The sequence below is a fragment of the Myodes glareolus genome, chromosome 12, assembly GCF_982192425.1.
Source record: "Myodes glareolus chromosome 12, mMyoGla1.1, whole genome shotgun sequence".
Classification (NCBI taxonomy): Eukaryota; Metazoa; Chordata; class Mammalia; order Rodentia; family Cricetidae; genus Myodes; species Myodes glareolus.
Window position 1 is genome coordinate 65793540 of NC_142037.1, and position 23869 is coordinate 65817408.

The following is a 23869-nucleotide window of genomic DNA, read 5'->3' on the forward strand; positions in this document are numbered from 1 at the left end:
GTAAGAACGTTCAGGTTACTGCCACACCTTGCAAATGGGACACGATATGAATCCAAATGTTATCCTTGGACCAAGCCATCTGTTTTCCAAAACTCGCCGACAGCACTGTAAGTGGAATACGTGACTGCAGTCCAGCTTAAAGAAAGAACAAGACGGACGTAAGTAAAAACAAGTAACAGGGAGACTCTCCAAGGTGGGAGAGCTGTGCGAAGGCGGCAAGAGAAAAACCAAGTACTTTAGTACCGACTTTGGGAATTATTGACTAGGATTTCAACTTATAACTTCTAATAATGCATTAATGCCACTAATGTAAGAACTACATATTTAAAGTAGGTTAGGTCAGGGAAATGTGAAACTATATATAATATAGCTATCATATAGATGAAAGAAACTACTAATTTAATGAGTTAAAATTTTGTTGAGATTATCTTAGAATTAATTATAGAAATTGAAAATATACATAAAAGTCAAAAGTTAAAGCTCTTATTTAGCAAATACAGTGCTAACTTCTATTATGTACTGGATTACATATCACTAATTACAGACTAGGTACATACTAATATTGTCAAAAATTAAGATGAGCTTAGCTATTTGAAACTCGAATCATTTTTCCTTCCATATTGTTTCCTACACAGGCTCATAAAAATCATCAAGTAATAGGTGGACCCGCAGATGGAAGCAGAACATAACATAACGGAATGTCTTCTCAACATATATTAATGAATATATGTTTACAGGACACTTTTCCTTGGCAAACCCAAAGAAAGTTCCGCTCATCTTTATATTTCAGAAACATGTTTCTACATCCTCCTGCTAAAACCCAGGTCCGTTTAAAAGCCGAGACAACCTGAATGGCCGGGGCTGCAGAGAGCGCCTCAGTGAAGCAGATCATGCACATGTCGTCAGCGTCCTGCTTGAGAGTGGTCGCGCTTTTATCACAGCCATGCAGACAGGGCAGGCAGTGCTCTTCGTTTTTAACACCTCCACACGGATGTCCACAAGGATGAGTCTTACTACAGGCTATCTTAGCATATTCCTAGTGAAGATGGATTGCAAAGGCTTTATAACAAATACAAAGGGCATGCACTACTTTACACGAAATACCTATTAGAAAAATAACTATTCTGTGCTTTGAATATAAACTAGGGTGATATTCAATGTAACAGAGTTTTTACTTTTAATATAATTAAAGGATTTGATTTTACACAGAAGAAAGGCACTGATTAAAAAGTGAACTATGACTTTATGATTTGGTGTCTCACATAGGCATGAGCCATAAAGTTCTGATGTAAACATCTAGTCACCAGCCTCTTTTACCAAAACAGGGGTTAAAAAGCCAAAATAACAAATCACACCTTACTTACCTCTCACATTCTGAATACCATCCAATCCAGAGCACATTTATTCAGGATTCATATTATTCAGGATATTTACTCAGATACTACAAGTTTGCTTTAGGCAAATAAATTAGCAAAGAAACTCTGGTCAGATATATAATAACTTCTTATGTGTGTATATACGTGTGCCCACTGTCTGTGCATGTGTGTCTTCCTGCTTTCTGTGCATGTGTGTGAGCCTGCTGCCTGTGCATGTGTGTATGTGGGTGAGCCCAATATCTAAGCATGTGTGTATGTGTGTGTGCCCACTGTCTGTGTATGTATGTGTCTGCTGTCTGTGCATGTGTGTATGTGCATGTTTCTGCTGTTTGTGCATGTATGTGTATGTACCTATTGTCTGTATATATGTGCATATGTCTGCTGTCTGTGCATGTGTGTGTGCCCATTGTTTGTGTATATGTGTATGTGTGTGTGTCTGCTGTCTCTCTCTGTGTGTGCCTGTTGTCTGTATATATGTGTATGTGTGTGTGTCTGCTGTTTGTGAATGTGTGTGTGCCCGCTCTTCTGTGCATGTGTGTATGTGTGTGTGTCTGCTGTCTGTGTATGTGTGTTTGCCCACATCCGGAGGCCTGTGCTGGGAATCAAGCCTGGGTTCTCTGCAAGAGCAGTCACCGAGCCATCTCTTCTGCCCCATGCGGCTAGATACTTTAACTGGTTCCAGAACAAAATTAAATACTTATGATAGAGATGAATAAGCAACACAAAAAGTCACCTTTGGGCTGGAACAAAGAGAAACTGCACTGAGGCAGAACTCCAACTCCTAATTACAATAAGCGAAGATGCTTTGTGAGACCATATGCTCTTTCTTTCTAGGATGACATACCTCTAACTAACACCTACCTGGCAGTCGGCATCAGAACAAACACTGCCCACAGCAGATAACTCCGTTCCACTCCTGGACCCACAGAAGCGGCACGCTTCTGAACTACTTGTGGTGGGTTTGCCTAGGTTCAAGCAGAAAAAAAAAATCTTCCATGGAGGCATGCTATTTATATTGACATATAGCTAATTTTGAAATAGCAAACTAGATTTCTTTCAGTTACTAAAGGCTGTAAGCCACCTTAAACATAAATAATCACCAAGGAGCTAAGAAACTAAAGATACATCTGAAACAAAATAAACTTGGAGAGGTTTTTAGTAGAAACTTGACCTGTTTAGCAGAAGAAACAGACTATATATCTACTCAAAGTTAGTAGACTGAGCAGATCTGCAAAGCCCTTACTCAAAATGTATAACACTAGTTAAACAATTTAATAAAAAATCAAAGTACATAGAATAAAGGGTCAATTTTTAGTATTTTATACAACAAAATTATAATATAAAATATGACTAGATTGAAAATCTGAAAAATATTTTAAAAAATCTAACCAAGAAACTCTGCAATTTCAAAACGAATTTAAATATGCTGAAATATTTAAAGAAGGATAAGGATTCCTTAAAACAAAAGTCTTGAGCATTCTCCCATACAGGCACACAAGATTTAGGATCCATCACCGATTCCAGAATTGACTGCAGAGCATACTGGGAAAAGGAAAGGAGCACCTACACCATCAGACAAGGATGGTTTGTCATTCCATTTACTAATGAGGAGAACTGACAGATTATAGGAGAGGCTTATGTTGTAGCATGAATGTCCCCTTCATACAGAGTTCTTTTATTCAGATCTATGTCCAAGGCCAAGAAGAGAAATTAATGTTAGTGGGACAACTGGCAGAAGGTAGCTGTGCTAAAATCCACAGATTTTCATGCTTTGTTGTAACTTTAAGTTTGTAATATGTAAGATTTTGTTTTATAAAACATCATGCTCTCCACATGATGATAATGAACTAACCTCTGAAACTATAAGCAACCCCCCAATTAAATGTTTTCTTTGATAAGATTGCTTTGTCATAGTGTTAGTGACAAATGAGGTTTCATGACTTTTAGTCTGATGCTCTTTCTAACATAGATGGCTGCGTATACCAAAGCATATGGCATCAGTAAGCATCTATTTACATTAGATAAGTAACATCTAATTTATTATACATTGTAGACATGGTTCATACTCCCCTTTTTAAGTTGTGACTCAATCTTTAATTCTTTACCTGTGTGTTCTCGGAATTCCACCATTGCCTTCATTGTTTTAGAATCTGCTAGTGCCATCAACCAAAACAGCTTTGTTCTACCACAGCCTTCATGAAGGTCAACCTTGATGGCTTCCTCTTCTTCTTTGAAGACCTGTTGTTCCATTATAGAAAAGGGATAAATGTGTTTGTGTTTCTGGGTAGAAGCATAAACTAAATCACTCAGCAATGGTTTTCTTTACAAAGCACTACAAGAAGTTCCAGACATCTCCAGAGTTTTCTTCAGTTTTCGCAACAGCTCCATGTTTATGATTAGGGTCCCAACTAAGTCTTGGAAAAGATAGGCATTTGCTCAGGTTATAGTTAATAAGCAAGACAACTGAGAGTTCAAGTAAGGCCAATGAACATTCCCCCTACTTTATTTCCGTATTACTGCAGAGTTCTTTTCATGCCCCAGATACTTATCTGGGCACGAAGACAGAAGTCCCACCTGTCTTTGATGAGTTTTCGTCCGTCGGTGCAGATGAAGGAATCTGTCACAGTCAGTACACAGATTCCCACAGATGTTGCACAGGATGATAGCTGCAGTTTCACCATCATCATGGTTATCACACATAGGCTGGAATAAGATATTTTCACATGCTACATTAGACTTACAAGAAACCTCAGACAAATGTTTATGATACTGACAGACTTTATAATAAAATCTGTAAGAATTTTAGAGTTTGAATGTTAAACAGAATTAGTTATTGCAGGTATATTCTGAGTTATCAAAATCTCTCAAAACTATCTAATAAGATTAATGTGCATGTGGTATCGAAAGGAAGATGTTGTTTAGTGACTTAATATTCTCCCAGTTATATATTCAAATGTTATGAACGATAAAAACTTTTATCACAAAAACTTAATCATTTATCAGAAAAAGTTGAGAAGGCCAACGATATGCCCTCTCTGAAATGACTGAAGTTATCATAAGCCTCCTCTGCTACCCCTTGGAAGAGGGTATGTCACATTGTTCCTCTTACTGTTTTTCTTCCATTTAGCCCCAAGAATAACCACATTTTAGCACAAATCAGTCAGGCTACAAATTTTGTTGATATAAACATGAATCAGAGGAGAAAGTTTTTTATATAGTCAAATATAACCTCTATTTCTAAAGCACGAAGTATGTTTATGAAATGAACGTGGGCAAAGTGGACATGTTTTCAAGAGTTTGATCTGAGCTTTCCCTACAAACGATGAGTAACTACAAAGAAAAGGTACTTAGGAAGCAATCCGACCTTACCATTTGTTTCTGTTGCCCATCTTTTCCCATCCACCTTCCTGACGAGAGGCGATCCACGTGGTCCTGATCAAGAACACACAGCGATGCGAGCGCAAGCCAGAGCTGTCGAGGAGAAAGGCTGCTGCATCACTGATTATGTGTGGGCACACACTTAAGAAATACTCACTGTCTGACACAGATGATAGCCAAATAACCGCTGGCTCAGTTTGGGAATGCATAGACACCCAGGAGTATCTGCATCTTCCTGCTGTCACTGCATATGTGACTTGCACCCAGTGGACACCAACTGAGCAGAGGATTATTTCTATACAGAACCACCATTTTCTACCAGACATGAAAGTGACCTTTATCAAAGATGTACAAAAATCAATCATTTACAGGAATAATATTTACTTTACATGTCTACTGTGTATTTTTCCAGCTAGCATATCTATCCAAAGCTCTATATTCCCAATGAGATGTTAAGTAGTTTTTCCATAAGTATTTGTGTACATAATAAGTTATTCTGCATAACAATAATTCTTCAGACATTTCTATTGTCTCAAACAATCTACTTTGTACACTTGCCATAAATTAATATCTAAAAAACTTTAGTAAAGTCGCCTAAAATATTGGAGGAGATGGGATGTACTGATATTTTCTTTGTGCTTTAACAAATAAAGCTTGCCTGAAGATCAGAGTGCAGAGCTAAGTGGCTAGAGACCAGGGAGTGGTGACACACACCTTTAAGCCCAGGACTCCAGAGATGAGGCAGAGGGATCTCTGTAAGTTCAAAGTCACCCTGAGTTACATAAAATTGAATCTGTCTAAAAGAGAAACAGAGCTCACACAAAGGTGATCCCTGCACTAGGGATCTCACGACTTTAATCCCAGCACTAGGGAGGTGGAGACAGGAGTGATATGGCTGGGTGGAGAGAAGAATATAAGGCGGGAGGAGATAGGAGCTCAGTGCAGTCTGAGGTTTGATGGAGACAGATGAGTCTTGGATATGCAGTCTGAGGACAGAATCGCCCCTTCTGTCTGAGCATTGGTAGTAGAGGTAAGAACTTTCTAGTGGCTGGTTTTCAGACCAACTAGAATTCGTGTTACATTGGGACAGATGGCTATGCAAATGTGAGACCCCAAGTTTAAGCTGTTAGAACTCATGAAAAGCTGGGGATGAGAGAGTGCATGTCTGCAGTCCCAGAGCTCCTCTGCAAGATAAGAAGCAGAGACTAGGGAGTACTAGGAGGCTTGCTGGTGGGTTGGCCTGCTGTTTGCAGCAGTAAAGTGATTGTCTCAAACCTGGTGGAAGGTGAAGACCAACACCTGAGCTGTTCTGACCTTCACATGTGCTACAGGCACATAAGCATCTGTGCTCACACAGACGAACATGCACACAAACAAACATACACAGACATGTCACTCAAATATGCAGGCATGTGACACACAGACACAAGCATATAAAACATTTTAACATTGAGACATATAAAGAGTGACCTTTAGTTTTACACAGAATGATATATTCAGTGATTAATGAAAAATTAAAAAAATTTCTATACAAGTGAAAAGGAAATGAAGAATGAAAGAATTTATGAGAAATAGAAAGGGGGTAACTGTAAAAATTGTTTAAGTGTCAAAGTCATTATCAGGGTAACACAAACTAGCTTTTTCTGTTGTAACAAGATATAACTTATCTTCTACAGACTAGAGAATTAATCTAAAAGATTTCTTTAGTGTAAACTGTTCCTAATGATGTCACACTGCCCTCTAATACTTTAAATCACCTTTGGAATTATAAGGCTCATAAAACCTGGTATGTTAAAAATTAGATATCTCATTTAAAGAATGTAACCCTATTTCCTCAAAAGTTCAACCCCACCTAAAATTGGTAAGTATTATATTAAAGAATTTTTATGCTCATTTATTTTATTTTATGTGCTGAGTATTTTGCCTGCAATGTATATACATGTACACCACTTGTATGACTGTGAAGGTCAGGAGTGGGTGTCAGATCCCCTGGAAATGGAGTTATAATAGTTATGAGCCACCATGTAGACAGACGATGGGAGCTGAACCCGATCCTCTGCAAGGGTAACAAGTCCTCTAACTGCTGAGTTGTTTCTTCAAGCCCAAGGATTGTTTTGTAAAAACAAAGCATTCAAACCTAGTAGTTGAGTTACTATTTGTCATTAGAAAGAGCCGTGGAGGAGAGTCTTATCTTTTGAGGGTCACCAGTCTGTCACAGCGTAGTGCTACTACTCAATTCACTGAGGTAAGCTACGGTAAATAGGTTAGCAGAAAGATGATATACTAGTTAGACTTTCCTAACCAGTATAGCCTCAGCTTCATAAGTAATAACAAAAGTTGATAAAAGCACCATAGTGAGCAGTGATTACTACCACATTTAATTTATAACATTTTGATGAATACCTATTTCACTATAAATGTGGACAAAGTTGACTTATGGATCACACACAATGACACAGAGTAAATACAAAATGATAAAAACTTACTCTTGTTGTTGCGATACACCTCACTGGAGACCTAAATTCTTCTTCCATCTTGGTCAAGGCAATGATGGTCTCCGCAATAGCATTTTTCGTCACTCGAGACCAAGCTTCGGACAGGTGACCCTATCGGCAGGACACAGTGTCATCCCAGCAAACTCTCTTCTCTAAATCGACACCCCGCAGCACAGAGAGTATTCACTTATAGTAAGACCATGAGCTTTTAGAGAGGGGCACAAACTACAAATCCTTTACAGTCTTATGAAAATGCAATTGTTAATTTCTATTTTGATGATTTTAAAGTAAATGAAAATTTAAAGTTTGAACATTGTTAACATGCAGTGCTCATAACATTTTATTTCATATTTGGATAAAAATAAAAGGTACAAATAAAGCTTCGACAGTTCAAAGTTTTGGTGAAAGAACCTCAATGTCTAATGTGAAACATATATAGCTATTAATTACTAAATTAATTGCTTTAGACGCTATTTCTAGAACCTAAGTGTATACATAGGTTCAATCTACAAGTAAACTATATTTCCTTTTCCTTACTGCTGGAAATCCAACCCAGGACCCTGTGAACAGCTATGCAAATTTTTTTCGGTGTTAAAAAGGTTTATTCGTTTTGAGGGGCAGGCATGATGTCTTGGTGGTTATGGTCTGAGTGCTGTACTTCCAGGACTCAAGTTTGAATCCCAATAGCCCATGGCAGGCAGCTCACAGTCTGTAACTCTAGCTCCAGGAGATTTCACACCTTCTCCCAGTCTCTCCAGGGAGCTGTACTTCTGTGTACAATCCCCCTTCCACCATATACACATAACTAAAATTATTTTTATTTTATACGAATGAATGTTTGCTTTTGCTTGCATGTATGTATGTATGCTGTGTGTGTGGAGGCCAGCAGAGGATGTTGACTCCCATGAAGTTGGAATGACAGACAGCTGTGTGCCATCACATGGGCACTAGGACCTGAACACAGGTCCTCTTGCAAGAGCAGTTAGTTTGTTCAATTGTTGAGTCATCTTTCCAGCCCTACCAATACAGATTTTTAATGAGCACTAACACTTTATTACAGAGTTCAGGTGATCAAAACATTCTTAAGCATTTTCCATCAACAGACATCCCAGAGAATGCCTAAGAAAATGCCCACAGTAAAGAAAAATAATAGAATGTCAGCTCTCCCCTGACTCTTAGATGCTGCCCATACCACGTGCAGGCAGTCTGTTAGTGGGCAACTGGTCACTCTCCTTTAAACTGCTTTGGTTCCCTTGGTCTCCTCCTAATGACAGTGAAATGTGAGCAAAGTGACCTCCTGGAGCCAGCACTCAGTGGAGTAAGTCCCTGTTCCTACAACCCAGATTTCCCCATAGTCAGTACCTTCAGACAGTGGTATAGGACATCAGCAAAGAAATATAAAAGTTCAAAACTTAGAACTGAAGAGGATGAAAGATGTCTACTTCTGGAAATCTTTTTTACTTGTTTTTAGATTTTCAACAAAGATTCTTTCTTAAGTTAGGAAGAATGCTTTTTATTTTATGTTTTAAGGTCCTGGAAAACTTACCTAAATTCTCAGGCAAATTAATTGGGAGTTTGAAATGAACACACTTTCATAACAAATTTACCATCCACTGACATGAACAATGGTACAGTAGTGAGCATTCTAAATATAGTCTTTAAATAAGCTTTAAATACTAATAATGTCCTTTTGTTAATTTAGCAAAGCAAGCTGTTTTCTGTGTCAGTCAGACTCCTACGTAGCTCGCTGTTGCTGACACCAGGAGCAAGGAAACTTACTGCAGCCATATCCTTGATAAGTTTAATGATGATCTCTGAGATCTGAGTAGGGGTTGAGCCTTTCATCCACCAGTGGCTTTCACCGCGTCGGAGGTAACTACAAAGAAAACAACATTATTTCAGCAGAGCATTTTAATTGTTTGACTGAATTAATTGAATGTTTTTATTTCTGTTACATTTTTACTCATGTATTTTGTATGTATGTATAAGTATGCCATAGTATATATGTGGAGGTCAGAGAACAACTTTCAGAGTTGGCTTTCCACCATGTGGGGGATGAGAATCATGCCAGGTTATGAGGCTTGGTGGCAGGTGCTTCTACATGGGCCATCTCACTGGAGTCTTGCTATGAAGCCTATGCTAGCCTTTAAGTTACTAATCTTCTTCCTTGTTTACATGGCTGCTAGCATTACATATGTGTTATCTAATTATGACATCTTATTTTGTTAATCACATGTTTATTTATTATTTTCATGTATATGTGTATGTGTGTGAGCTAGCATGCATGTATATGCACATAGGCATGCAGAAGCCCACAGAAGTCAGAAGAGGGTGTGTTAATACCTTGGAACTGAATTTATAACTACCATGTGTGTTGTGAAGAGAACCCTGGTCTTTTACAAAAGCAAAAAATTGCTCTTAATCACTAAGTCATCTCTCCAGCCTGTAATTGAAATATATTTTTTAAGTTAAAATATTACCTACCCCAAGTCTCTTTATTAAATATTAAGAAAACAACCTGCTAGATCACCACTATTTCAGTGTACCATCCATGGTCACAAATGGTTTGCAGTGCACATGAAAATACAAAAGAATATGTGACTGGATAAAAGGCAACTTTACATCAGTAAGCAAACCACTGCTTAACTGACTTTGTTTTCTGTAAGCACACTCTCTACACAGAGGAACTGACATTTATAACGTTCTGGTTTTAGTTGCTTATTATCACAGGTTGGCTACATAATTTACATTATTCTATCATCTCTCTAATTTTCTACTATTGCATAAAAGTACAGAACATTCTGGCACATATACCTCTGTGCATGTATATAAACTTTTAAGGAGAACTGGTGGCAAAGGATAAACCTATTTAAAATACGAGGCATTAGTAATTGGCACCTGAAATTCATATTAGATGAAAATGCCTGGGGCTGGAGAGAGGGCTCAGTGGTTAAAAGCATTTGCTGCCCTTAAAGGGGACTCAGGTTCAGATTCCAGCAGTAGCATGGTAGCTCACAGCTGTAGTCCAGTTCCAGAACAGCCAGTGCTCTCTTCTGGCCATCAAGAGCACTGCAGGGATGCGGTGCATGCACATGCTTGCAAGCAAAACACTCATGCGCATCAAATAAAGACAAATAAAAAAGAAAACGTTTATTTTTTCAAAATGTTCTTAAGCACTCTATGTATTTTGTTATTTAAATAATTGTATTTATATATATGTGTGAGGTATGTGTGCATATATATCTTTGCTCGTGGGTGTGGGTACATGTGTAGGCCCAAGACACACTGGGGTCTTCATGTCTCACCTTCTATCAAGACAGGGTTTCTTATTGATCTTCAGCTCATTGTTTTGTTTACTAGTCTGGTCCTCCAGCTTGTTTAGGGAAGTCTTTGTCTCTGTCTCCTACCCCTGGGAAAACAGGCAGGGTCCACACCCAGCTGACTTTTCCATAAGTTTTGGGATTTGAACACTGGGTCTCATGCTTGTGCTGCAAGTACTTCCCAGGCAGAGCAATCTCCCCAGCCCGCAGTTGTTTCCTTTCTATTTCCCTAGCCTCTTGTCCTCTGTTCACTGATATCTGTAACTTTTTCTGTGAACTATTACTGACATTTATCTATTGTTTTTTTGCTCTTTAATAAACATTATTTTAATCTTACAGCTTATGGTGGAATATTATTTTAACATGTGTTACATTCGTTTATGCTGTGGAACATTTCTTTAATGATGCAAAGATGTGCTGCATTCTTTTATGTTGCATTTGTTTAACTCTGTGAAGTTGAGCTACTTTGCCTGCCTACAACACCTGACTGATTTAGTAAAGAGCTGAATGGCCAATAGCGAGGCAGCGAAGGGATAGGCCGTGCTGCCAGGCAGGGAGAATGAATACAAGAGAAAAAGAGGGAGGACAGAGAAAGCATAAGGACAGGAGGACACCAGGGGCCAGCCTGTCACACAGCCAGCCACAGAGTATGAAGGAAAGAGAGGTATAGAGAACAGAGAAAGGTAAAAGCCCAGAGGCAAAGGTAGATGGGTTCATTTAAGTTAAGAAAAGATGGCTAGCTGGGTGGTGAAGCACGCCTTTAATCCCAGCACTCAGGAGGCAGAAGCCGTTGGATCTCTGTGAGTTAGAAGCCAGCATGGTCTACAAAGCGCATTCCAGGAGAGGCTCCATAGCTACAGAGAAACCCTGTTTCAAAAAAACAAGAAAAAGAGAGAGAGAGAGAGAGAGAGAGAGAGAGAAGCTGGCTAGAAACAAGTCAAGCCAAGACCAGGAAGAATAAGTCTCCATGTATTTATGGGACACATGGTACTAAGCAGAGGTAACAAGCCACGAGGTAGAACATAGATTAATATAAACTGATTATTTTGAGGGTTTAAGAGCTACTTAGGAACAAGACTAAGCTAAAGCCAAGTTTTTGTAATTAATAGGAAGTCTGTATTTCATTATTTGGGAGCAGGCAGTACAAAGAAAGTCTACCTACAGGTGCAATTTGTTATGTTTTAATTTTTGACATTAAAATAGAGGGAATGACAAACCTGGAGTTGAAAATCATCGGCAGGGTGACGGTTGTAACGCCTTTGCCCACCGTGGTGCCAGCTGTCCCAGTGATGGTGGTCCCCTTGGCTTTGAGCTGGACAGTGAGTGCTTTGGCAATGCATCCCAGAAACATGTCCAAGATACCCAGCTTATTCCAGTCTCCTTTCTCAGTTGAGTGAATGATATCACTGATGTCTGCTGGGGGCAGAGATTTCACTCCTATGATGCTGGCCAGACGACTGGGGGTCACTTCAGGCAAAACTCGTCTTAGTAAGGAGGTCACCTGATAAGGAGATTGAAAGAATACATTTAAACACTGCTTGACAGTTATTTAAAATATGCCTCATTCCTATTCTATAGCTTTGAAATCTATGAAAAGAACAGAAACATAATATAATACTTTTAATAAGTTATACTTTTAATGTTGAGAAGGAAAGATATGACTTAAACATTTTTGAATTATCAGAGTGGTAGTGACCACCTAAGAAAGCTTGAAAAAATAAGTCTTTTAGCCTTGTTCTGGATTAAATGACATAATGTGTTTCTCGGCAAGAAGTTAATCAATATACAGACTACCATTTATCACACTACAGCAGTAAACTGGAACAGAATTTTCAGCAATAAAAAACATGGAGTTGTCGGGCATGGTGACACACATTTTTAATCCCAGCACCCAAGCAGAGGCAGGCGGATCTCTGTGACTTTGAGGCCAGTCTGGTCTATAAAGTGAGTTCCAGGACAACAAGGGATACACAGATAAACTCTGTCTCAGAACAAAACAAAAACAAACCACAGAGTTAAAATCTGATCCCAAAGAAAACATAAAGTAATAAAAGCTCATGTTTAAGGTCTTCTGGTTTTTAAGTTGTCAAGCAACAGAGAAGAAACAGCAGGATGTAGAAGGATGGGTCACCTGTCTCTGGACCCTAGGAGAAGCTGTGTGAAGCAGAGAAAAGAGATCTTGAAGTAGAGTCAGCTGCTGAGCCAGGTACTGCCTGCCAACATTGGAGCCGCTCAATGCTAGGACCATGGAGAGCAGCTCAAAGCAGTAAGCATCTGAGGAAGCGTCTTCATCACTGGGCTGGGAGTTGGCATTTTCCTTGCTGGATATGGCATGTTCCCACTCTTCACGAACTCGTGTGGCCTCCATGCGAATAGCCTGGACAATGTGAGCACAAACCTATGCGGAGGCAGCATAAAGAATATAAAATTTTATTTGTAAGTCTTTTTATTACTATTACCAGAATAAGCAAGAAATGCAAGGAATGCAAGTCAATGCTTAACTTAATACTCTTTTGCCAGTATAGTCTCAATTATATTATCCTCTTAACTTAAAACAATGGAACAAAAGTTGAAGAAACCATTACAGAATCTCAATAATTAAATCACCTGATATAAATAGCCAAATTAATGAAGCAGAAAAATAAAATATAAATAAATTTATGCTGTTTTTTCCCTTTAAGAAGATTTAATGTTACGCAAAAATAATAGGGTAAAAAGAAATCAGTATTTTATCTCTCCAGTTTTTGATGAGTCTCCCTCCCTATGCTACCTAGACTAGGATTAAATTCAAGCCCTCCTTCCTCTGCCATCCAAGTAGAGAGATCACAGATGTGCCTTTGTGCCTGGTTTCTGTCTTCTGAAGTGCATATTTTAGGCTACCTAGCATTCCTGTACAAATCTAGACTTACTCCACTACCTACTTATATTTAAAAATATTAATAATGGTATAGAATGCTCAGAACTATCCCTCCTGATTGGAAACAATGAGAGGAAAATGTCATCTGTTGTAGTTGGATATTTACAACTAAAATAAAATAATGTACCCAGGTAGGTGTAGAAACTCCCATCTATACTCCCAGCATTTGGAGTGCTGAGAGGAGGATTGTGAGTTTAAGGCAGGTCTGGCTACCATAGGATAGTTGTTTCCAATCAATCAATCAATGTACTTACCCAAGGTACTTGGCAACTACCTAGCTACTGAAAACAGAGGACCAACAAAGTGATGCGGCAAAGAACTGTGAAAGAAGAGAGTTAACGTCTGTAACAAACGCTCTCCCCTTTTCTGTTTTTGTTTTACTTTCTTTCACAACATTTGGACTAGACTCAAATTTCCTTCCTCCACCTTCTAAGTGCTGGGGTCACAGGCACGTGACACCATGACTGACTTCTTCAACGTGATGCAGGTATGGTAATGCAGTCATCTTTTCTAGGAAAAGGCAGATACACATTCTACAATGTGTATTCCACAATGAAAAATGAGCATTAAAAAGCCTTAAAATGAATTTCGAGAATATTTTATAGACTGAAAATCCCCAGACAACCTAACAGACAAAGACCACTGAACAGACACTAACTAACCTGCTTTTGTAAGTTAGTCAGTTTACTCCTGCTGAATATGATTCCAACCATATGTTCTTTCAGATCAGCATCGGATGTTGCCTTTACATGAAAAATAGAAACAAAAAAAGACTCCTTAGAAAAAAATTTGTATATTTGACCTTTTAGAGTTCCATGAGAAATAATTAAGCAGGTGTTCTGAGGTGCATTTATTTTAAGTTGAGGTGTATTGCACTAAGACAAAGGATCAGGTTTAAGAAAATCATTCTGACCAAGTGAATATAAAATAAACAAAATTTGAGAAAGAAAAGGTCTCAAACTCCCTTAAAAATCAGAAAAAGAGGAAGATATCAAAATCAAAGCAAATATATGGAAATAAATGATAAAGGATATGATTTCTTAAAATAAAAGTGACAATAAAACTAAAAGCTATTTTCTCAAAAACACTAGATGTGCTCTACACTACCCAAGAGAGAATGAAGACATAAATAGTCAACACAAGGAATAAACAAGCTTCACGAAAGATACTAAAAAGATAGTAACACTGTACTGTACATGATTTATGCCAACAAGTCAGTAACCAAAACAGGCCAACAGAACCGTTAAAGCTTTCTCAAGAAGACATGGCTAACTAAAAGAGCCCTGTACTTGGTGCAGAAAGCAAATTTCTAGGAGGCAGCCTTTTACCACACACGAGCTAGAGCATACATAACTCTGTTCCAGATAGTTATTTTCATCTTAGTTGTGTCCACATCTTTCCTCATTTATCTATTTTTAAACAAAATATTTAAAAAAACAAAACAAAGCATATATGCCATTTATGTCTTTGAACTAAGCAGTTTCAATTGTTTTTGGTATATTCACAGATACGTGTACCTATCCCCTGAGTTAACTGGAGATCATTTTCATTGCCCCCAAAGAGATACTATACTATGTATCTATCATCCTCTAGCATCTTTATTATTATTGAAAACAAGCTACTATACCTCACTAACTCATTAACTAGAGATCATAGCATTGATCGTTACTGAATGACAGTTAAGAAAATAAAAAAGAGAAATGTACAAGACTCATCTACACACACACAAATCTTGAGATAACATCACACTTTCCCTTAAGGCCCAGAACAAGGTAGAGCTGCTCTGTCGCTCTGCTCAACATGCACACTGTGCTGGGCTTTACACAATACTGTAACCCAAGGTTGAGGCTTTCCCGTTAGGTGTAACAAAGTAACTCTTTAAAACAAAGTCATAAAGCATTAAAAAGAGTAGTTATTTCAGTGAAAATTTACTGCACACATGTGCAACAATACAAAATGGGTCAAACACAAATTAGATATGTATGTGGTCTATAAACTATGATTCAGTGGAAGTGATGAGACACATGTGTAGACAAACAGCATGATAGAAACCAAGAAGACACAGAAGCAAGACAGAGTATTATGAACTTTAGCGGACAAAAAACTGCTTTCTGTTTGAGGAAATTGTAAAGATGGTCCCTCCTATTTTTGAGCTAGGACCATAGAAGACAAATACAATGGAGAAGGGAAAAGATAACCAATGGGTAGAATTTAGTGATTTTAAAGACTCCAACAGCAACCAGCAAGCACCAGTACATAGCAGCTTCTATGTAAAATGGATGTAAAACTCCAGCTAGCTCAGATATGGAAAGGTGAGTTGCTTTCAGATAATTCCTGTTCTTTCTAATACAAATAAAAATATAAGCTACATATAAACTGCTGCCACATACTCATTAAAATGTACAGTAACCAAAGAGTTAGTTGTCTTACCAAAAGTAAGAAAATGAAAATGAAACATAAAATTTTAGGCTACAAATAAATACATTGTGTACTTTTTCCTCTCCTTCAGGTGATGACAAAAGTGCTTTTTCCTCTTGCTCTGGTGTAGGTTCGGCATCGCCAGAGATGAGCTTTCCAAACACCTGACAAAGAAAGCAGCCGCATGAGAAAGAACTAATATAGTGATTACCCTTGGGAAAGCTGGCCAGCTATCTAATTCTGAAGAGTTTTAATTAATTAATGATTTCGAGACAGGGTGGAACTCTAGGCCAGGCTGTCCTTAGGTCCTGATGCTAGCTCATCCGTGACTCTGAGGACCCCTCTAACAGCGCTCCTTCCCATAGCACTATCACCACTTCTCTCAAACTGCAAACGCAGCCGTGGGTGTTGGTGAAGGCCTAAGAGAAATGAAAATGAGCTGAATCTGAAGATAGAAAATTCTAATAAAATATTTGTTGTACTCTCAAAATTCATGTCAATTTATAGTGTAAGGACACTCACTTGAGATGTAATAAGTCTGAATACTCGGAGAGTCTCAGCTTCACAGTTCCTTTGCTGAGCCACACTGGCTGAGATCTGGCCAGCAATTTTTGTGCTTTCACCATCTTTCCAACCCAGGACTTTTACTTGTCGAACTCTTAATGTATTTTCTGGGCCCTTTAATTCAATTTTGATGATGTGGTTATCTCCTCCTGGGAGTTCACTTGTTACCCAGCCAATATGTCTGGAATCCAAATCGACCTGGTTGAGCAGAAACAGAACAGGAACCTGATACAGCAGAATCACTTTATCACTGCCCGGGGCTTAGCATCAGTAATGGCAAGCTCACATAACAAACAACTGCACAGATAGTGTCAGGTCGGCCCCATTATCTTATTTAAGTTTTGTGAGGTCAAGTAGTATTATTTACAGCAGATAGAATAAAGAAGAAAGTGAAGTTAACAGAGGTTGAAAGTCTCAGGAGGTGAAGGAGCTCAGAATTAATACAGACCTGACTACCATATGGTTTCCCTGTACGAATTAGGAGAACAGAACTATATATTTTACATGATTCACCTACATTGCTTCTTAATAGAATATAAACAATGAGACCCTGCAACAAACAGGTACTTTCATTGTGTCTTTTATCAAAGATTAAATGCCAATACAGAGAAAAATGGGTTTTGACAGTACTCTTTCAATGAAATTAAAATTATTCTCATTGTATTTTATAACGAAGAAGGGAACAGGAGACCTCAAGGTGATTTATTTAGACATTTGCTATTAAATTTGTAACGTCAACACTTTTAAATAAGAGAGATGAAGCAGGAAAAGCACCCTATTTTTTGGATAATTTTCCCAGATTCTTTAGCATTTGAACATTTCTCATCCTAAATCTCAATATGATTTGAGAAAAGAAAAGAAATCAAAGAAACTCATTAAATTTTGTGTAACAAAGTGACCCTAGAAGAACAGCTCTGAAAAGGGTTTGGTTATCTCAGTTTTGAGTTTGTGCATAACCTCAGACCTGTGCCCAGATATGACTTTACTTGTTTCTAGAATTGTTTTGTTAACAGACATGCAACCTAGATATAGCTGCTATGCCAAAACTCAGTTTTCTTTTTTTTCAATTTTGTTTAGGTTAACAACCAATTTTAACTTAAGATGTAGGTACATGAAGTTGGTGACTGTGAATCAGATGAATTTAAAGGCATTCAAGTCTTTGTAAAGCTATGAGAGACTGGAGACTCTAGGTATAATGTAATATTGTAGGCTCATTACCAAAGACACTTGAGGAAATACTCCTAAGATATCTAGCACTGGTATGGTAGTTCTTGGTCCACAGACTATTTGTCAATTTATTATTTTGTAAATAAATGATTTTTCATGTTTTCTTGGTAGCATGCCAATACTGAAACTAACGGTAAAAGCAGAGATGAAGAAAAAAAAAGAGAAAATTTCAATTACCTGCTTTATTCTGCACAAATCTTCTACTGCTTTACCAGTTAAGAAGGTCATTGAGGTAACTTTATTCTATAACAGACAATTCAAAATAGTTATACTATGCTCCTGTTCAGAAGATCTATAATAATGCCTTACAACCCACAAATGCACATTATTGTTCTGCTGTGTTGTCAGTCCTAATAGACCCCATACCATTTATCGAACTAACCACAGTACCTACAACTCCAGCTATCGCTTTCTTACAGATGCTTAGATTTTAATATGTGTGGGAGCCCACATGTGACTCAGTTTCCATCTGGAGTCATCTGAGTTCAATCTTGCCTGCTCTGTCTGCATCCTTGATGGCTGTGAGAAAGGTCTGATTGAGCCCATGGGAAAGAACAATTTGTCCATGAGAAAGAACATATTATCTACAAAGACACAAACTTGGTGGATGCCAGCCGAGGGCACACAGATAGAAGTAGAAACTGCTTGCTCAAGGACAGGGACAGACCATGGTTAGATACTGACTGACTGTCTATGCTGTGTTTTGTTCTGTTTTTATACATACGCAGGCTCTGAAATAAACTCACGGATCTATTCTGTCTCAGTTTCTTACAACCTCATGCCTGCTTCCAGATACCCAACCTGACTTTGTTGGAGCAGGCTCCAACATATGTGCTTTCTCCCTTTAACCAGGTTCTAATTATTCAATTCTGTATCTTCATGTAGTATTTTAACAGTTCTATTAAATTCTCCTGTTTTGGAATCACATAAAAAAGAAAGGTCACTTAGCTAACAGATGTTTGTGGGTGTCATGAGGACTTGATGGCTTTCAATAGGTCATCCTAGTAAGGTGTATTCTATTCCTTTAAAATACTTGTCAAGTGAGAGAAGGCCACATTCACACAGGATGTAAATAGTCAACAGTACAAATGCTGTGTTTCAGTTCTGGGGACCAGTCACCCTGGCACTAGAGTTAAGTATTTTTATGAAAAGTACACCAAAAAATAGATTAACGTAACTCCTCCTGAGTTGCTTACTATGAATTATTTATGCCAATGTAACTCAAAACAAAGGCTTACTGGTGGGTAGTTTGGAAGACAAAGCAATATATTTTCTCAAGGAGCATATTTCTAACATAGTTGTCTTTTAAAAGGAAAGCAGACCTTACCTGACATACTAGATCTTTGTTTTTTTTTTTCCCACAATGATTATTGTTATAGCTCTCTCTATTTAATAAGTACAGAAATTCAATTTGATTATAATAATCATTGTGAGGGGAAGTATGTCCTGGTGTAAGATGTACTATGACTCAAAGATAAATTTGACTGAGCAGTAAAAGCTAGTCAGAAATGTCTTGACTTTTTCTTGTAAGATAAATTACTTATATCCATTAGAAAATCCTGCTTCTAAATAGGAAATAAGCTTATACTATGTTAGCTTGAGCCCCTTTTCTTATTTGTCACTAGGGAAACATGGACTAAGGAGCTGGCACTTAGTGTGAATGGTAGGTTACTGTATATGGCTTGTAGAGGGAACTAATGTGGTTTGCTTTACATCTAGGTTAGTTGTGATAAACCCCACTATTTTCATTTTTTTTCAAGAAAATATATATGCAAATAGATGGGTGCAGATTAGCACCAGTTCATAGAAATCCACTAAAACCATCTACTTTGAAGTAAAAATTTAAAGTATCCTTCCCCAAGACCGAGGACAGAAGAAGCAGTCTAGCAGCTGATGCTGTTCTTTGGCTCAAGTAAATAAGATTATTTTCTATTCAGTGCCTTTAATGGAAGAATGCTTTAATCAGAGGAAATGCTCTATTCGAGAGTTTAGTCTAGGAAGAGTATAAATCATGACTACTTAAAGTAGTTTAGAGACCATCCACCTCCAGCCCTGATGACTGAGGGTGTGAAGAAGAAGCCTGGAACTAAGTATACTGTGGGTCAAAGTATATCATTAGGGTACTGCAAACAAACAGACAGAATAAAACAAAAATAATCGAAAACCCAGTGGAAAAAAAGAATAATTTTTATGCCGGAGTTATCACCTAAAGAGGATTTCTCTGCTGAGTCTTAGGATCTGAAGAACACATTGTTAAGGAAATTCTAGGCCAATGAAATTGCTTAAACAAGTGCACAGATGTGGAAAAGTCAAGGGTAGACCTTAACCTTGTTCAGTTGTAGCCATGGTATATTTGTGATCAGATCTCCTTTTAGAATTTATAGCCCAGTGTTTCCAGCCACATAAATCTGTTCTTAGATTTAAGAAACATTTGAGGAATATAAAAATGTTTGGTTGGAGAAGTCCCAAAAGATAAACTTCTTTTGTAAACTCAGAAATGAGGATGTGTATGTACATAGTATAAAAGAACGAATAAATCACAAATTAATTCCCTCTCTTACCCCAAGATCCCGGGAATTGTCCACATGAACAGACACATAACGGGCATTAATTCCTTTTACACAGTTAATAGTGATGTTCTTAGTTTTGTTTTTATCTTCATCTCCTGATTCCCAAAAGGTTTCTGTGGAGCCATCTGTCAAACTGCCAATCATGGCAGGTCGGCTTGATGTTTTTATGTCAACAATGCTGGTCAAGTCCTTTAAGCACATCACTACACATAACTCCTAACAGAAAGAAATGTAAACATTCATGGTATTAAAAATCTTTCATGATTAAAAACAAGCATTCAATAGTAAACAATGGAATCAAATGGGTATATGAATCATTCCCCACTGTTAACTATTAGAAGAGACACACAAGTGACTGACTTGGCTCATGGCTTCGAAGCCAGACTGTATGCTGATACTAAAACTCTCCTCACTGTCCCCGTCATCCGACTTAGACAGAATATTGTTAATGTGATGGAAGACATTGCTCTGGTGGAGGAACTGATGATCAGACTGCTTGAACTTGAGACTCCAGCATCTAAAACGTATAAATAATATACAAAATAATTATTTTCTAGGAATATCTAAAAGTTCTCAAAAAGGCTACTTCACTTCGCATTAAATATATCAAGAAAAATGTACATGCTTTAGTAAAAAAATAACACTGAAAAATTTCAGAGAATAAAATCATGGAAACATTTTCTGTTTATTTTGAGAAATAAAGGTAAGTCCTAAAGAAAATCTATCTATTTTAAATATTAAAAAGGGGCGGCTATGGAGGTTAAGGCCACACAAACAGAAATGAGTCTCCTGTGAAGATCAGCATTATACCATTATAGCAGCTTTTGCAATGTTGTCTGGGTGGTAATTCTGTAACAATTACTGGGTATAACACTTCAAAACTCTTATGAGGATGACCAAAAAACAAAAACAAACAAACAAAAAATCAAACCTGTTTTCTAATGGCCTTATCATTAGGACATGAGAAACCCAATCGCTCCATCAGCTTATTTGCTATATATATCATGCAGCATTTATTTATGTCTACAGTCCACTGAGTCAATATAAAATAACAATTTAATGCCAAATTCTCAACAAATTTCAAATTAAAATTATGCGATATTACCTAAGGTGGTTTTAATTGGCCTCACATACTAGAATCTAGAATCTACTTTCAAGCCCCATGGCCCCTGTTTTGTTTTGGTTTCTGAGATTTCATTTATATTTTCTCTTTTGGTCCCAGTGAAATAAAAGAAAGAAAGGAGAGCAGGATGGTTATAGCATCACTTGGGGTTACTAAGAAGGGCAAACAGATACTAGCTAGAAAGAAAAAAGGTTATAACTTGAGATAAGCTGAGGAGAATCGCTATTTTCATTTTTTGCATCATATCATTTAAAAATTTTTTCAAGTATTTAATACTTTGCATACTCCATAAAATCGTTTTTGCATTAAAATACTTTGGTGCAAAATTACCTTAAGGCCATCTGCTGCAATGAACTGCCACTGGGGAGGGACATCATGAGATCAGAGATGGTCTGAAGTAAACGATGAAAGGTATGTGGCAAAGGGTGTGCAGCTTCGCCTGCAATTACTATATCTGAGAGTGGATGTTCACACACTCTTGTATCCTTCTCCTAAATTATAAATGGAAAGTGAGCTTATCAGCTTGTATGTTGGAAAGAACAATTTTTATAAAGAAAGTCAAATAAACATACAAATACAGTTCTATGACTGTATTTGTAACATTTCTAGAGAAAATTGATAAGGTAAGTTACAAGTAATATTACCAAACAAATGATCATTCCATACACACATCAACTATAGTATCTTTGCATATCATTAGAAGGTTTAATCCATGTGTGTATGCATGTATCTGTAGTGTATATGTATGTATTTGTACACCTAAGTATTTTGTGTATATGTTTATCTATTAAAAATAATACATGTCTAGAAGCTTGGGTACTCCTAGTTCACAGGACTTTTTATGTGCACTACACACTAACAGACAATTTGCAACAGAGATCGTGACTTATTATCTATGTACACAACATACAGTATTCTGGTAGATTGTATTCTTGTGAATGAAAATTGCAGTTTACTCATCTGTCTACATCAGAATAATCATTTCGCTTGCTTTCTTGCTTATTTGTTTCCTTCCTTCCTTTCTTTGAAACAATCTCTATAATGAGTCACATATTCACATAGGAAAGCTCACAGAAGTATAATTACTAATTTTTAACGTGAGTTTATACAAGTTTTGCCAAATTTTTCTCCAAGAGACGGTTACCACACAGTGAACACGAATTCACTTGCTTCTTTAATCTGTTGCTAATGAGTACTTACCAAATTTTTTGAACTATGTCAACAAGCTAAGTAAAATACAGAAATGCTTTTGCTACTTTGTATATCTATTTAAGTAAGAACATCATACAAGTTCTAGGTTACATTATCTTCTTCTAAAACGTATTATATTTTATTCTCTAGCAGCCCTCTAGACTCAGTCAAGGCGAGGCATTCAACCTAGTTAAACCGGTTATTTTCATTTTTGCTTCACTGACTGTCCTGGTAAAGTGTGTTCCCTATTTTTGGGGCATCACACTCATCCTACTTGCTGCTAGGCTAGACTGGGAATCCTCCCAGCTTTAGGTTCCTATATAATAGTGATGCTGTTTGTAATACTGCAGTAATATACATCTTCTTATTTGTTTTGTGATAATGACAGTCAATGAGAAACCAGCTTAGTCAGCATCTTGCTGATGGAAAACTTTCACCAAGTATGATGAACACTTTGCTCATACTGTCATTGTATTGCTGTTTTTCTTTTCAGGTCAAATAATATCAATGATTTCATGTAAAACATTATACTATTCCACCAGAAAACATACTACTTAGTTCTATAAAAACAAGGAGTTATGGTCATAGAGCCATGCACATATGGGAGGCACTAATTGGACTCTGGTTGTTATTAACTACAACAACAACAACAACAAAGAAGGCATAAAGTAGGAAGGGAGGTGGAGGGGTGCACTGGAGGTAGTTGGAGGGAAGTAGTGGGAGATGGGTAAGGTCAATATACATTACATAAATGTACAAAACATCCAAAGAATAGAATATATAATTAAAAAGGAAAATATGGAATGAAAAAGAACAAAGACTCACTTGCTCTGCGTTTTCTTTATTTGTTTTATTTTCTTCATCCTCGTCTTCCTCTGATTCCACTGGAGAAGGAGTCAGTGCTGCCACAAAGTGCCAGAGAATATCATGCAGAGAAGTAGTCTGGATGACATTACAGAGGAGCCAGTTGAATGCCTGAGTAAATCAATGGACAAAATAGAGGGAAATGTGAGATAAAATGCAGGTTTATTATCATTATTATTGAGATAAACATGCTAGAAAATTTGGTTCTCATTTTTCTGAAAACACATTAAATTTGAAATAGTCACTTCTGGTCTTAATAACAAAAAGCAACAAGAAAATACTATTTACAAAATACAATGAAATTCTTTATAATATCAATTTATTTTGTTCAAGGCATTTTTTCCTAACCCACATCTAAAACTACTAGAGAAGATTTTTACAAGTTTTACACAAGCAGCTTTTCCTTAAATATATCATTTCTAACAA

The 23869-nt window shown here is 37.3% G+C and overlaps 1 protein-coding gene across 15 annotated transcripts in view; it reads right to left on the minus strand.

The window, feature by feature from the left end:
- The window catches only part of Mycbp2 (MYC binding protein 2), a 226498-nt gene that overhangs the window by 7713 nt on the left and 194916 nt on the right, over positions 1–23869 (minus strand). For 12 of the 15 annotated variants that reach the window (XM_087912290.1, XM_087912283.1, XM_087912287.1 and 9 more), the window contains 18 exons: positions 23405–23554; positions 21719–21879; positions 20626–20782; positions 20257–20481; positions 17873–17938; positions 16427–16666; positions 15970–16068; positions 14149–14229; positions 12701–12967; positions 11787–12070; positions 9029–9125; positions 7241–7360; positions 4746–4847; positions 3951–4079; positions 3482–3614; positions 2238–2341; positions 848–1036; positions 28–135 (listed from right to left, as the gene is read on the minus strand). In XM_087912290.1, coding sequence (XP_087768416.1) covers positions 28–135; positions 848–1036; positions 2238–2341; positions 3482–3614; positions 3951–4079; positions 4746–4847; positions 7241–7360; positions 9029–9125; positions 11787–12070; positions 12701–12967; positions 14149–14229; positions 15970–16068; positions 16427–16666; positions 17873–17938; positions 20257–20481; positions 20626–20782; positions 21719–21879; positions 23405–23554 — 2712 coding nt within the window. The remainder of the gene's footprint in view (positions 1–27; positions 136–847; positions 1037–2237; positions 2342–3481; positions 3615–3950; positions 4080–4745; positions 4848–7240; positions 7361–9028; positions 9126–11786; positions 12071–12700; positions 12968–14148; positions 14230–15969; positions 16069–16426; positions 16667–17872; positions 17939–20256; positions 20482–20625; positions 20783–21718; positions 21880–23404; positions 23555–23869) is intronic. The other 3 variants (XM_087912289.1, XM_087912281.1, XM_087912278.1) reach the window with 1 other exon arrangement.